Source organism: Scyliorhinus torazame, chromosome 2, assembly GCF_047496885.1.
Source record: "Scyliorhinus torazame isolate Kashiwa2021f chromosome 2, sScyTor2.1, whole genome shotgun sequence".
NCBI classification, from domain to species: Eukaryota; Metazoa; Chordata; class Chondrichthyes; order Carcharhiniformes; family Scyliorhinidae; genus Scyliorhinus; species Scyliorhinus torazame.
In genome coordinates, this window is record NC_092708.1 from 256,677,415 (window position 1) to 256,692,987 (window position 15,573).

Genomic DNA, 15,573 nt, shown 5'->3' on the forward strand with positions numbered 1-15,573 from the left:
GGACTTGAGGTTGTTTTCGTTGGAGAGAAGAAGGTTAAGAGGAGACTTAATAGAGGCATACAAAATGATCAGGGGGTTAGATAGGGTGGACAGTGAGAGCCTTCTCCCGCGGATGGAAATGGCTGGCACGAGGGGACATAGCTTTAAACTGAGGGGTAATAGATATAGGACAGAGGTCAGAGATAGGTTCTTTACGCAAAGAGTAGTAGGCCGTGGAATGCCCTACCTGCTACAGTAGTGAACTCGCCAACATTGAGGGCATTTAAAAGTTTATTGGATAAACATATGGATGATAATGGCATAGTGTAGGTTAGATGGCTTTTGTTTCGGTGCAACATCGTGGGCCGAAGGGCCTGTACTGCGCTGTATCGTTCTATGTTCTAAAGTATTTGACTTTAAAGAGACATGCCGAGGCGTAGAGAAATGGATGGATCGTGCAGAGACCTTGTTCAAAGAGACTGTCAATCGAGAAGGAGTTTCAGTTGGAGGAAGAACAAAAAAAAAGAACTATATTATTATACCTGTTTGCGTGTTTTGTTTTTTTGAAACATAAAAGTCTATTTACTGTGTGCATTTCTTAAAGGATAGTGAAAAGTTAAAAAATGAAACCATCTTGAAGTTGATGGGTTTGTTTGTTTTTCTTGGGGGGAGGTGTCATGTGAGAGTACCTTTAAGAAATGGGTGTTTATTAATGATGTCAGAGTGTGGGTGGAGCTGGGCTGTCTATCAGCTTTTTACTTTCGTTTTAGGCTGTTTGCTGCAGGGTGTGTTTTAGTTTCGTTTTCAGAGCTGGATAGCTGCAGTCACTGCCAGAAGGACAGTGACTCTCTCTATAATCTAAAGAATGTAAATCGATCTTTTGATGATTTAAAACTAATAACTGCTCTCAGTAGTGACTTTAACCTGATGTGCTTCTGTTTAAAGTTTTTTTTTAAAAATCTTATGGATGTTAAAAAGGAAAGCTTAAAGGTTTACTTAGTGTTGTATTCTTTGGGGGTTGTATTTGAATTAATGGTTGCTAAGATGTTCGCTGTATGTTTTAAAAAGGTTAACTTTTGTTCATAGAATAAACATTGTTTTGTTTTGAAAAATACTTTTCCATTTCTGCTGTACCGCACCTGTAGAGTGGGCCGTGTGCTCCCCATACCACAATCTATTAAAAGTTGTGGGTCAGGTGAACTCCATGATACACTTTGGGGTTCTCTAAACCCTGGCCCATAACGATGTAAAATGCAAAAACGTTGAGGACCCAGCACAGATCCCTTCAGGGCTCCCACATATATAAAGTTAAACATATGTACACCAGGTTACATGCTCTGCAAAATTAGAAAGGTTGGACGCAGCTTGTGCGATTCATTAAAATAAACTTTAGAGGGAAGGTTGCTACATATTTAGGCTTGTCTCTTTTATTTTGAAATGGATCAATCCGTCTTGTCATCAAAAAAATGTGTTAACGAGAAATCTCCGAGGTCTAACAGGAGAAAACAACAGGATTTATTTTTCTATCTCGTCCTGAGTGGTGTGTAATAATACATTTTCTTTTGTTTTCAGATGCCACTTCCATAATCCGTACCTTATTAAAAAAGCTCCAGAGGAAGAACTCCAACCCAAGGAGGTAAGCAATATTGTGGGGAGAATTAGTGTGGGGGAAGTCTCAGACCCCCAAGAGAATTATTGCACTTGGAGGGAGAGAGTGACTGTACGTGGAAACCATTGGTGGCATCAGTGGAATAGCAATTGGCGCTTTTTCTGGTAAGGTGGGTTTACATTGAATTGCTGGAAATATTAATTGGGAAGTCCTCAGCTGAAATAGGTTAATCTGCAGAGGGTTTCATTGGTTTTGTTCTTGTTGAATATCAAGTGACATTAGAACGGTGCTTATTGGAAATTCTCCTTACCACATTTTTTTTCTGCTTTAGAAACCTAGCCTTTATCCTAGCAAGAAAGTAAAAACTCAGCTGGATGCCCTGGTGGTATATCGGACCACGCATACGGTAAATGAGAGGCGGAGGCGCTCTGAGATGCGAGACCTCTTTGAAAAACTGAAGAGAACTCTGGGGCTCCGGAGGGAACAGAGAGCCTCAAAGCATTACATTCTCAACCAGGTTTGTAAAATTTGATATTAGAACATAAAACATTACAGCGCAGTACAGGCCCTTCGGCCCTCGATGTTGCGCCGACCTGTGAAACCACTCTAAAGCCCATCTACACTATTCTCTTATCGTCCATATGTCTATCCAATGACCTAGGGAGGCATTTTAATGGTAGTGTTTACTTCTGGGTCTTATCATTCGAGAACTTAACACACTTGTAAAAATTTCCTCTTCGAACATTTCAACAAAGTTATTGATTGACCTGGCTGCATTAATTATTACTCTCTTTACTTTGCTTCAGACTGAAGGAGTCATGAGCCTTTAGTTCTGCCAATAGCAGTGAAGGTGTGGGTTAGCATGGGGAAATCCCAGCAAGGCCTGGGATATCGAATCTCTCCTAATCATAACGATTTATGATTATATAGACTGCGACCATGGAATATTAGTTAGATCTCAACCTGCCTTTTGCAAGAGGCTGATCAATAGACCGATTCCTGTTTGTTGAAATTTGAATGGCTGAGAAGGTAGTTCTCGTTGCTGGATCACAGTATTTTAACACCCCCAAGCCTTCGCTCTTCTGGTGAGGGTTTGTTAAAGTTTAGTTACTTTTGTCCATTCTGTGCAATGCACATGGGAATAAAATACTTCTGTGGTCAATCCCAGCAGGTCTGATAGCATTTGTGGAGAGAAAAGGGAGCTAACGTTTTGAAACACGGTCCAACAGGTTTGTTTCGATGTCACTAGCTTTCGGAGCGCTGCCCCTTCCTCAGGTGAAGGGGCAGCGCTCCGAAAGCTAGTGACATTGGAACAAACCTGTTGGACTTTAACCTGGTGTTGTAAGACTTCGTACTGTGCTCACCCCAGCCCATCGCCGGCATCTCCACATCAATGGTTTTGAAACAAGAGAGGTCAGGAATTACGTAATTTTACCTGACGTGCCAAATCAGCTGTGTAGTGACTTATTACAATAGATGGGATATTTTATGATAATTTCTGTGTTTTAGGCATTTTCCGAAATCCAGAATCTGCAGGATCACTCTGATCGTCTAACTGCTGAGAGAAGCATCCAGGCGCGTAAAAGGGATTTGCTCATTCGAAAAGTCTCCCTCTTGACAGGTAAAAGCTAGTTGCAACTCTCAGTAATGGCAGAAAAACGCAGTTGGAAACAATTTATCTTGCATCTACTCTGGGTAGAAAATGCCTGACACACATGGTGTGAGGACATTTGAGCAATTTGTGTCAAAAGATGTTCCAGGAGTTTGGACAGAAAGCCTCTTGCTTGTACTTGCAGTAAATTATGAGATAAAAATCACCTGTCATTCTTGAGCAGTACGACACTGGGGTACACTTCTGCAGTCCCGTAGGCTTGACCTTGCAAGCTGCTGGCCAGTTTAAAAATGACGGGGTTGAATGGGTGGTAGGACATAGCTGGGAAATTTTCCATATTACCACCTCAGTGAAAACAGCGCGAGAGGTGAGTGAGCCGGGACATTGAAAACAGCGCGAGAGGTGAGTGAGACGGGACATTGAAAACAGCGCGAGAGGTGAGTGAGCCGGGACATTGAAAACAGTGCGGGAGGTGAGTGAGCCGGGACAGTGAAAACAGTGCGGGAGGTGAGTGAGCCTGGACAGTGAAAACAGCGCGGGAGGAGAGTGAGCCAGGACATGGAAAACAGTGCGGGAGCTGAGTGAGCCGGGAAATTGAAAACAGCGCGGGAGCTGAGTGAGCCGGGACAGTGAAAACAGCGCGGGAGGTGAGTGAGCCGGGACATTGAAAACAGCGCGAGAGCTGAGTGACCCGGGACAGTGAAAACCGCGCGGGATGAGAGAGAGCCAGGACATTGAAAACAGCGCGAGAGGAGAGTGAGCCGGGAAATTGAAAACAGCGCGGGAGCTGAGTGAGCCGGGACATTGAAAACAGCGCGAGAGGTGAGTGAGCCGGGACATTGAAAACAGCGCGGGAGATTTAAGAAGCGCAGGAGCTGCGAGTCAGAGCGGAGATTTTAAAAGATCGCGGCCTAGTTTCGGGAGCCGTTCAGAGGAGGAGGAGCAGTCTCTGTCAGGGAGAGAACCTGAGAACATCTAAGACACTCAGAAGGTAAGTAAGTGATTTTTACTCATTTTTACTTTTATACCTTTTTCAAATTGTGTGTGTCGGGGGGAAACTGAAGTGACATCACAGAAAAGCTGTGACCTGAGTGGCTGGTTGGGAATCTACACTAAATTAAAAAAATTAAGCATTGGTAACTAATTAAACATAATTACTTAATTATAATTTAGAGGGGTATCTAAGCCAGAGATCGGAGAGTACTATATTTAGCTTTCGCATTTATATTAGAAATCTAGTGCTAGGAAACAGATAGTTAACAGTAACTTTGAAAAAAAATTTAAAATATAAAAAAAAAATTTTTTTTAAACTTTTAATTTTAATTAATTGACGCAATGTCAGTTCGAGGGGTGCAGTGCTCTGACTTTGAGATGTGGCCGGTCCGGGATGCTTCCAGCGTCCCGGATGGCTTCATCTGCAGAAAGTGCACCCAACTGGAGCTCCTCACAGACCGCATGGTTCGGTTGGAGCAGCAATTGGATGCACTTAGGAGCATGTAGGTGGCGGAAAGCGTCATAGATCGCAGTTATATAAATGTGGTCACACCCAAGGTGCAGGCAGAGAAATGGGTGACCACCAGAAAGGGCAGGCAGTCAGTGCAGTAATCCCCTGTGGTTGTCCCCCACTCAAACAGGTATACCCCTTTGGATACTGTCGGGGGGGATAGCGTATCAGGGGAAAACAGCAGCAGCCAGAGCAGTGGCACCACGGCTGGCTCTGATGTTCAGAAGGGAGGGTCAAAGCGCAGAAGAGCAATAGTAATAGGGGACTCTATAGTCAGGGGCACAGATAGGCGCTTCTGTGGACGTGAAAGAGACTCCAGGATGGTATGTTGCCTCCCTGGTACCAGGGTCCAGGATGTCTCCGAACGGGTAGAGGGCATCCTGAAGGGGGAGGGCAAACAGGCAGAGGTCGTTGTACATATTGGTACTAACGATATAGGCAGCAAGAGGCATGAGGTCCTGCAGCAGGAGTTCAGGGAGCTAGGCAGAAAGTTAAAAGACAGGACCACTAGGGTTGTAATCTCGGGATTACTCCCTGTGCCACGTGCCAGTGAGGCTAGAAATAGGAAGATAGAGCAGCTAAACACGTGGCTAAACAGCTGGTGTAGGAGGGAGGGTTTCCGTTATCTGGACCACTGGGAGCTCTTCCGGGGCAGGTGTGACCTATATATGAAGGACGGGTTGCATCTAAACCGGAGAGGCATAAATATCCTGGCCGCGAGGTTTGCTAGTGTCACACGGGAGGGTTTACACTAGTATGGCAGGGGGGTGGGCACGGGAGCAATAGGTCAGAAGGTGAGAGCATTGAGGGAGAACTAGGGAATAGGGACAGTGGGGCTCTGAGGCAGAGCAGACAGGGAGAAGTTGCTGAACACAGCGGGTCTGGTGGCCTGAAGTGCATATGTTTTAATGCAAGAAGTATTACGGGTAAGGCAGATGAACTTAGAGCTTGGATTAGTACTTGGAACTATGATGTTGTTGCCATTACAGAAACCTGGTTGAGGGAAGGGCAGGATTGGCAGCTAAACGTTCCAGGATTTAGATGTTTCAGGCGGGATAGAGGGGGAATGTAAAAGGGGAGGCGGAGTTGCGCTACTGGTTCGGGAGAATATCACAGCTGTACTGCGGGAGGACACCGCAGAGGGCAGTGAGGCTATATGGGTAGAGATCAGGAATAAGAAGGGTGCAGTCACAATGTTGGGGGTTTACTACAGGCCTCCCAACAGCCAGCGGGAGATAGAGGAGCAGATAGGTAGACAGATTTTGGAAAAGAGTAAAAACAACAGGTTTGTGGTGATGGGAGACTTCAACTTCCCCAATATTGACTGGGACTCACTAAGTGCCAGGGGCTTAGACGGGGCGGAGTTTGTAAGGAGCATCCAGGAGGGCTTCTTAAAACAATATGTAGACAGTCCAACTAGGGAAGGGGCGGTACTGGACCTGGTATTGGGGAATGAGCCCGGCCAGGTTGCAGATGTTTCAGTAGGGGAGCATTTCGGTAACAGTGACCATAATTCAGTAAGTTTTAAAGTACTGGTGGACAAGGATAAGAGTGGTCCGAGGATGAATGTGCTAAATTGGGGGAAGGCTAATTATAACAATATTAGGCGGGAACTGAAGAACATAGATTGGGGGCGGATGTTTGAGGGCAAATCAACATCTGACATGTGGGAGGCTTTCAAGTGTCAGTTGAAAGGAATTAAGGACCGGCATGTTCCTGTGAGGAAGAAGGATAATTACGGCAATTTTCGGGAACCTTGGATAACGAGAGATATTGTAGGCCTCGTCAAAAAGAAAAAGGAGGCATTTGTCAGGGCTAAAAGGCTGGGAACAGACGAAGCCTGCGTGGAATATAAGGAAAGTAGGAAGGAACTTAAGCAAGGAGTCAGGAGGGCTAGAAGGGGTCACGAAAAGTCATTGGCAAACAGGGTTAAGGAAAATCCCAAGGCTTTTTACACGTACATAAAAAGCAAGAGGGTAGCCAGGGAAAGGGTTGGCCCACTGAAGGATAGGCAAGGGAATCTTATGTGTGGAGCCAGAGGAAATGGGCGAGGTACTAAATGAATACTTTGCATCAGTATTCACCAAAGAGAAGAAATTGGTAGATGTCGAGTCTGGAGAAGGGTGTGTAGATAGCCTGGGTCACATTGTGATCCAAAAAGACGAGGTGTTGGGTGTCTTAAAAAATATTAAGGTAGATAAGTCCCCAGGGCCTGATGGGATCTACCCCAGAATACTTAAGGAGGCTGGAGAGGAAATTGCTGAGGCCTTGACAGAAATCTTTGGATCCTCACTGTCTTCAGGGGATGTCCCGGAGGACTGGAGAATAGCCAATGTTGTTCCTCTGTTTAAGAAGGGTAGCAAGGATAATCCAGGGAACTACAGGCCGGTGAGCCTTACTTCAGTGGTAGGGAAATTACTGGAGAGAATTGTTCGAGACAGGATCTACTCCCATTTGGAAGCAAATGGACGCATTAGTGAGAGGCAGCATGGTTTTGTGAAGGGGAGGTCGTGTCTCACTAACTTGATAGAGTTTTTCGAGGAGGTCACTAAGATGATTGATGCAGGTAGGGCAGTGGATGTTGTCTATGTGGACTTCAGTAAGGCCTTTGACAAGGTCCCTCATGGTAGACTAGTACAAAAGGTGAAGTCACACGGGATCAGGGGTGAGCTGGCAAGGTGGATACAGAACTGGCTAGGTCATAGAAGGCAGAGAGTAGCAATGGAAGGATGCTTTTCTAATTGGAGGGCTGTGACCAGTGGTGTTCCACAGGGATCAGTGCTGGGACCGTTGCTGTTTGTAGTATATATAAATGATTTGGAGGAAAATGTAACTGGTCTGATTAGTAAGTTTGCAGACGACACAAAGGTTGGTGGAATTGCGGATAGCGATGAGGACTGTCAGAGGATACAGCAGGATTTAGATTGTTTGGAGACTTGGGCGGAGAGATGGCAGATGGAGTTTAATCCGGACAAATGTGAGGTAATGCATTTTGGAAGGTCTAATGCAGGTAGGGAATATACAGTGAATGGTAGAACCCTCAAGAGTATTGAAAGTCAAAGAGATCTAGGAGTACAGGTCCACAGGTCACTGAAAGGGGCAACACAGGTGGAGAAGGTAGTCAAGAAGGCAGACGGCATGCTTGCCTTCATTGGCCGGGGCATTGAGTATAAGAATTGGCAAGTCATGTTGCAGCTGTATAGAACCTTAGTTAGGCCACACTTGGAGTATAGTGTTCAATTCTGGTCGCCACACTACCAGAAGGATGTGGAGGCTTTAGAGAGGGTGCAGAAGAGATTTACCAGAATGTTGCCTGGTATGGAGGGCATTAGCTATGAGGAGCGATTGAATAAACTCGGTTTGTTCTCACTGGAACGAAGGAGGTTGAGGGGCGACCTGATAGAGGTATACAAAATTATGAGGGGCATAGACAGAGTGGATAGTCAGAGGCTTTTCCCCCGGGGTAGAGGGGCCAATTACTAGGGGGCATAGGTTTAAGGTGAGAGGGGCAAGGTTTAGAATAGATGTACGAGGCAAGTTTTTTACGCAGAGGGTAGTGGGTGCCTGGAACTCGCTACCGGAGGAGGTGGTGGAAGCAGGGACGATAGTGACATTTAAGGGGCATCTTGACAAATACATGAATAGGATGGGAATAGAGGGATACGGACCCAGGAAGTGTAGAAGATTGTAGTTTAGTCGGACAGCATGGTCGGCACGGGCTTGGAGGGCCGAAGGGCCTGTTCCTGTGCTGTACATTTCTTTGTTCTTTGTCTCCTCCAATTAGTTGTTTAATTGTCCACCACCATTCACAACTGGATGTGGCAGGGCTACTGAGCTTGGATCTGATCAGTTAGATGTTTCCTTACCCAGCTCTGTGTTATTGCATGCAAGGAGTCCTGTGCTGCAGCTTCGGCGGGTTGGCATTCCCGGTACTGCTCTTGGGCATGCTTTTCTGCATTCTTCATTGAACCAGGCTTGACCCCTTGGCTTGATGGCAATAATAAAGTGGGGGATATGCATGAAGTTACAGATTGTGGTTGAATATAATTCTACTTCTGCAGATTGCCTACAGCGCCTCATTGATGCCAGTTTTGAGTTGCTAGATATGTTCAAAATCTCTCCCATTTAACACCATGCTGGAGCCACTTGACGAATGATAGGTAGCCTCAATGTGAAGATTTGGCATTGTCTCCACAAGAACTGTGGGCTGGTCACTCCTGCCATATCAAATGCATCTTCAACAGATAGATTGGTGAGGACAAGGTTAAATAGGTTCCTTCCCCGTTGTTGGTTCCCTCGTCACCTGCAGCAGACTCTATCTAGCAGCTTTGTTCTTTAGGACTTGGCCAGCTCGGTCATGTTCCCTTGCAGATTATTTCCAGCTGAGTTATTTCCCACATTTTCTGTTTTTATTTCAGACTTTCAGTATCTCCACGGTATTTGGCTTTTGTATATTAGCCTTACCCCAGTACATGAAAATCTGTTTGATGAATCTTGTATAGATACTAAAGTAATTATCTCTTAGCTCTTTCCTATTCTTTTATGTTGTATGATATATGCCTGATGATTCAGATCAAATTACACCAGTATGAAGCCAGATTAATGCCTCCCTCAAAGTAGTGGGCAAAGGAATTGTATGTGTTTTGATCAATGATGGCTAATCTATGTAATGATGCATCCACTACAGTAGTATTTGGTCATGCATCAAGGCTATATCATTTGATTACAAGACTTAAAACACACTTGCATTTTGGATCTAGTAGCATTTATGTTTACAATTAAAATGGAACTCAAATGCTAAGATACAGGCAAGGAGTAACACCACTCAGGATGTTGAGGAAGGAATCATATCAGTTCAAATAAGATTTAACTTTTACTGTATTAATTTTAGTAATTATGTGCCCTATTTTCAGGGAAGACTGAGGAGGTTATTTTGAAGAAATTGGAGTACATCTGTGCCAAACAGAGAGCATTGGGTGTTCAGAAGAAAAGCAATGTGCAGACAAAAGCTGGTGCAGGAAAGCAGGACAGCTGCAGTTGGAGGAAAGCATCTAATTCATCTGAAACTATAGATGCTCTCCAGAAGGTGGCAATGAGTTTGCAGATCCAGAAACCACCAAATGTCACTGTGCTAACAAGTGGGCAGGACCTGGTACCCAAGGCCGGCAAACCTCTTATTCTCAGTAGAAAACGGTCATCACCAGCTTCACGTATGTAACTCTGCCTTCTACATAACAGTGTTTCAATATTGTAGTAATGGACACTGAGGGCAGTATCTAATGGAGGTGATGTGGGTCTTGTTCGTTGGCTAGAGAACCTGTGTTGCCTCTTTTAGGAAAGGCTTGCCACATCATGTGCCACTCAGGCACTCAACTGGCAGCAGCAAGGCTCTTCTTGGGATCATGGACCCTGGAAGCAAAAACCCCACTGAGAAATGCTGGCCAATCAGAGGCCAGCAGCTCCATCAAATGGTAGCGCCAGTGGGTAGGCGATGGCTGCTGGCGTTATGACAACCCTCGGCTCGTTGCTAGAGGGAGTCATGGGGAAGGGGTGGGTGAAGGGCTTGGCAGCAAGTGCATTGGGTGGCTCTTCACAGCCCTCTCTATGTAGAATGAATCCTTTGTTGCTCCCTTTGCATTTTATCTGCAGTCTTTTGCAACAGAGTAACATGTAAAATTTCATATAATTGGGAGAAGACTTCTTCAACCCTGATGTTGTACTGGGGTCACTGGCTCCCATACTTGCAAAGGCTTCTCATCTGCACAATATGATAATGTTTAGTTCACATTTGTGCAGTGAAATTGTTTTGGCAATGGTGTTGAAATATTTGGGGGGCTTCATCTTGAATGGCACTTTCTACTTGAAGATTATTGTGTTTAGTTTTTTTTGGTTGTTCAGAAAGATAAGTAAAGGACAGACACGTGGACCGGGACACAAGGGTTAGTTAGGTTAAAAATGAAACTAGGATACAAACGTGATCTTCAATTTCAGACAATACATTGACAGCTTAGAAAAATGGCAAGTAAATTCAGAAGTATTTTTGATTGAAGAGAGATGCACCATTCCTGGGTCACAAACTCACAATTGAAGAACCTGTTTTTTTTTGTTTTGTTTTTTAAAAATATATTTTATTCAAAATTTTGTGGCCAAACATAACAGTACATAGTTTTTCTTTTGGACAACAACAAAGCAATATAAATAACCGTGGACAATTTTAAGCAAATAAATAAATAATATATAAACAAAAACAAAACCAAGTGGCAACTGCCTTGTCAAAAATAGTTACTCTCCAAAGATACAATCCAACAATCCAATATACATTACCTATAACAAGTGTCTATACATATACAATGACATCCCTGAGAGTCCGTCCGGTTCCTCCCCCCTGGGTTGCTGCTGTTGTCGTCTTCTTTTCCATTCCCTCTATCTTTCTGTGAGGTAGTCGACGAACGGTTGCCACCGCCTGGTGGACCCTTGAGCCGAACCTCTTAATACGAACTTGATCCGTTCTAACTTTATAAACCCTGCCATGTCGTTTATCCAGGTCTCCACACCCGGGGGTTTGGCTTCCTTCCACATTAACAATATCCTGCGCCGGGCTACTAGGGACACAAAGGCCAAAACATCAGCCTCTCTCGCCTCCTACACTCCCGGCTCTTCTGCAACCCCGAATATAGCCAACCCCCAGCTTGGTTCGACCCGGACCCCCACCACCTTCGAAAGCACCTTTGCCACCCCCACCCAGAACCCCTGTAGTGCCGGGCATGACCAGAACATGTGGGTGTGATTCGCTGGGCTTCTCGAGCATCTCCCACACCTATCCTCTACCCCAAAAAATCTACTGAGCCGTGCTCCAGTCAAATGCGCCCTGTGTAGAACCTTGAATTGTATCAGGCTTAGCCTGGCACACGAGGACGATGAGTTTACCCTACGTAGGGCGTCAGCCCACAGCACCTCCTCAATCTCCTCCCCCAGCTCTTCTTCCCATTTCCCTTTCAGCTCATCTACCATGATCTCCCCCTCGTCCCTCATTTCCCTATATATGTCCGACACCTTACCATCCCCCACCCATGTCTCTGAGATCACTCTATCCTGCACCTCCTGCGTCGGGAGCTGCGGAAATTCCCTCACCTGTTGCCTCGTGAAAGCCCTCAGTTGCATATACCGAAATGCATTCCCTTGGGGCAACCCATGTTTTTCCGTCAGCGCCCCCAGACTCGCAAACGTCCCATCTACAAACAGATCTCTCAATTGTGACTTCCGGGTGCGGCGATGACCAGCTGAGTCGCACGTTTCGGCAGCTCCCTGTGAAACGGACTTTTGGGCTCTTGATAGGAGCCCCAACGGCAATTTTAACGGCTAAAAACACCGTGCGGTAAACCAGGAGGGTGTTCCCCCTGGACACGGATGGAAAAAGGAGAGGAAAGTGGCCGGATTGCAGCGGATCCTTTGGAACAACGGCAAGGAAGGCAAGCAAAAACCAAGATGGCGTCGGAAGGTGGCAGTTTCATATGGGGCCCTGAACAACAAGAGTTCTTGAAATGCTGCGTGGAGGAGATAAAAAAGGAAATGAAGAAAGAGTTGTTGGCCCCGATACTCCAGGCGATCGAAGGGCTAAAGGAGGAACAAAAGACCCAGGAGCAGGAGCTTCGGGTCGTGAAGGCGAAAGCAGCCGAGAATGAGAACGATATACAGGGCCTGGTGGTGAAGTCGGAGATACAGGAGGCACACCAGAAACGATGTGTGGAGAGGTTGGAGGCACTGGAAAACAACGCAAGGAGGAACAACCTGAGGATTCTTGGCCTTCCTGAAGGTGTGGAGGGGGCGGACGTCGGGGCATATGTGAGCACGATGCTGCATTCGTTAATGGGAGCGGAGGCCCCGACGGGTCCGTTGGAGGTGGAGGGAGCATACCGAGTGATGGCGTGAGGACCGAGAGCAGGAGAAACTCCCAGAGCCATAGTGGTGAGATTCCTCCGTTTTAAGGATAGAGAAATGGTCCTTAGATGGGCGAAGAAAACTCGGTGCAGTAAATGGGAGAACGCGGTGATCCGCGTTTATCAAGACTGGAGTGCGGAGGTGGCGAGAAGGAGGGCGAGCTTTAATCGGGCCAAGGCGGGTACTTCACAAAAGGAAGATAAAATTGGGAATGCTGCAACCGGCAAGACTGTGGGTCACATATCAAGGGAGGCACCACTACTTTGAGACGGCGGATGAAGCGTGGACTTTTATTGTAGAAGAAAAACTGGAATGAGTGGATTATGAAAAAGAACGTTTGGACAAAGTGGTGGGGCGAATGGGGGGGGCGAAGAGGGGTTTTATGTTCTAATCCTGCGGTATGGTAACTTTTATTTCTCCCACAGGTGGTGATGGGGGGAGGTGGGGAGGGAGAGGAGATGGGGCGTTGGCCATGGGAGGCGGGGCCGAGGGAGAGGCGCGGGCTCGGCTCCCGCGCTATGATAATTATGGCGGGAATAGAGAAGCAGGAAGGAGGGGGCGTCGCACGGTGCGAGCCGTGGTCACGGGGGGAAGCCGAGGTCAGCCAGAGTTTGCTGACTTCTGGGAGCAACATGGGGAGAGTAATTACGCTAGCGGGGGGCCTAGCGGGGGGGGTGGGAGGGGGGAATTACTGGGTTGCTGCTGCTGGGGAAAGGGGGGAGTGGGTACGGGAGAGGATGGGCGGGGGGGCACCGCCTGGGGGAGATACAGCTGCGTGGGAACTGGGTGAGAAGCTGGAAAAAGATGATGGCTAACCGGCAAGGGGGGGGGGTGGGAAGCCCCCCAACTCGGCTGATCACGTGGAACGTGAGAGGGCTCAACGGGCCGATAAAGAGGGCACGAGTACTCGCACACCTTAAGAAACTTAAAGCAGATGTGGTTATGTTACAGGAAACGCACCTGAAACTGATAGACCAGGTTAGGCTGCGTAAAGGATGGGTGGGGCAGGTGTTCCATTCGGGGCTGGATGCGAAAAACAGGGGGGTGGCTATATTAGTGGGGAAGCGGGTAATGTTCGAGGCAAAGACTATAGTGGTGGATAACGGGGGCAGATACGTGATGGTGAGTGGCAAATTACAGGGGGAGGCGGTGGTCTTAGTGAACGTGTATGCCCTGAACTGGGATGATGCCAACTTTATGAGGCGAATGCTAGGACGCATCCCGGACCTAGAGACGGGAAAGCTGATAATGGGGGGAGACTTTAACACGGTGTTGGAACCAAGGCTGGATAGGTCGAAGACCAGGACTGGTAGGAGGCCGGCAGCAGCCAAGGTGCTTAAGGATTTTATGGAGCAGATGGGAGGTGTGGACCCGTGGAGATTCAGTAGACCTAGGAGTAAGGAGTTCTCGTTTTTCTCCTATGTCCATAAAGTCTATTCGCGCATAGACTTTTTTGTGTTGGGTAGGGCATTGATCCCGAAGGTGAGGGGAACGGAATATACGGCTATAGCCATTTCGGATCATGCCCCACACTGGGTAGACTTGGAGATAGGGGAGGAAACAGGAGGGCGCCCACCCTGGAGAATGGACATGGGACTAATGGCGGATGAGGGGGTGTGCCTAAGGGTGAGGGGATGTATTGAAAAGTACTTGGAACTCAATGACAATGGGGAGGTTCAGGTGGGAGTGGTCTGGGAGGCGTTGAAGGCGGTGGTTAGGGGGGAGCTGATATCAATAAGGGCACATAAAGGGAAGCAGGAGAGTAAGGAACGGGAGCGGTTGCTGCAAGAACTTTTGAGGGTGGACAGACAATATGCGGAAGCACCGGAGGAGGGACTGTACAGGGAAAGGCAAAGGCTGCATGTGGAATTTGATTTGCTGACTACAGGCACTGCAGAGGCACAATGGAGGAAGGCGCAGGGTGTACAGTATGAATATGGGGAGAAGGCGAGCAGATTGCTGGCACACCAATTGAGGAAAAGGGGAGCAGCGAGGGAAATAGGGGGAGTGAGGGATGAGGAAGGAGAGAAGGAGCGGGGGGCGGAGAGAGTGAATGAAGTGTTCAAGACATTTTATAAAAAATTGTATGAAGCTCAACCCCCGGATGGGAGGGAGAGAATGATGGATTTTTTGGATCGGCTGGAAATTCCCACGGTGGAAGAGCAGGAAAGGGTGGGACTGGGAGCACAGATCACGGTAGAAGAAGTGGTGAAAGGAATTAGGAACATGCAGACGGGAAAGGCCCCGGGACCGGACGGATTCCCAGTTGAATTTTACAGAAAGTATTTGGACTTGCTCGCCCCGGTACTGACGAGGACCTTTAACGAGGCAAAGGAACGGGGACAACTGCCCCCGACTATGTCTGAAGCAACGATATCGCTTCTCTTAAAGAAGGAAAAGGATCCGCTACAATGCGGGTCCTACAGACCAATTTCCCTCCTAAATGTGGATGCCAAGGTCCTGGCCAAGGTAATGGCAATGAGAATAGAGGAATGTGTCCCGGGGGTGGTTCACGAGGACCAAACTGGGTTTGTGAAGGGGAGACAGCTGAACACGAATATACGGAGGCTGTTAGGGGTAATGATGATGGCCCCACCAGAGGGTGAAACGGAGATAGTAGTGGCGATGGATGCCGAGAAAGCATTTGATAGAGTGGAATGGGATTATCTGTGGGAGGTGTTGAGGAGATTTGGTTTTGGAGAGGGGTATGTTAGATGGGTGCAGCTGTTGTATAGGGCCCCAGTGGCGAGTGTGGTCACGAATGGACGGGGATCGGCATATTTTCGGCTCCATAGAGGGACAAGGCAGGGATGTCCTCTGTCCCCATTACTGTTTGCACTGGCGATTGAGCCCCTGGCGATAGCGCTGAGAGGTTCCAAGAGATGGAGGGGAATACTTAGGGGAGGAGAAGAACACCGGGTATCTTTATAT

At 47.3% G+C, this 15,573-nt stretch overlaps 1 protein-coding gene across 3 annotated transcripts in view; it reads left to right on the forward strand.

The window, feature by feature from the left end:
- mgaa (MAX dimerization protein MGA a) overlaps window positions 1-15,573 on the forward strand; it is a 202,174-nt gene that overhangs the window by 142,924 nt on the left and 43,677 nt on the right. For all 3 annotated transcript variants that reach the window (XM_072486179.1, XM_072486181.1, XM_072486180.1), the window contains 4 exons: window positions 1,552-1,615; window positions 1,920-2,105; window positions 3,098-3,209; window positions 9,618-9,914. In XM_072486179.1, the coding sequence (XP_072342280.1) occupies window positions 1,552-1,615; window positions 1,920-2,105; window positions 3,098-3,209; window positions 9,618-9,914 (659 nt within the window). The remainder of the gene's footprint in view (window positions 1-1,551; window positions 1,616-1,919; window positions 2,106-3,097; window positions 3,210-9,617; window positions 9,915-15,573) is intronic.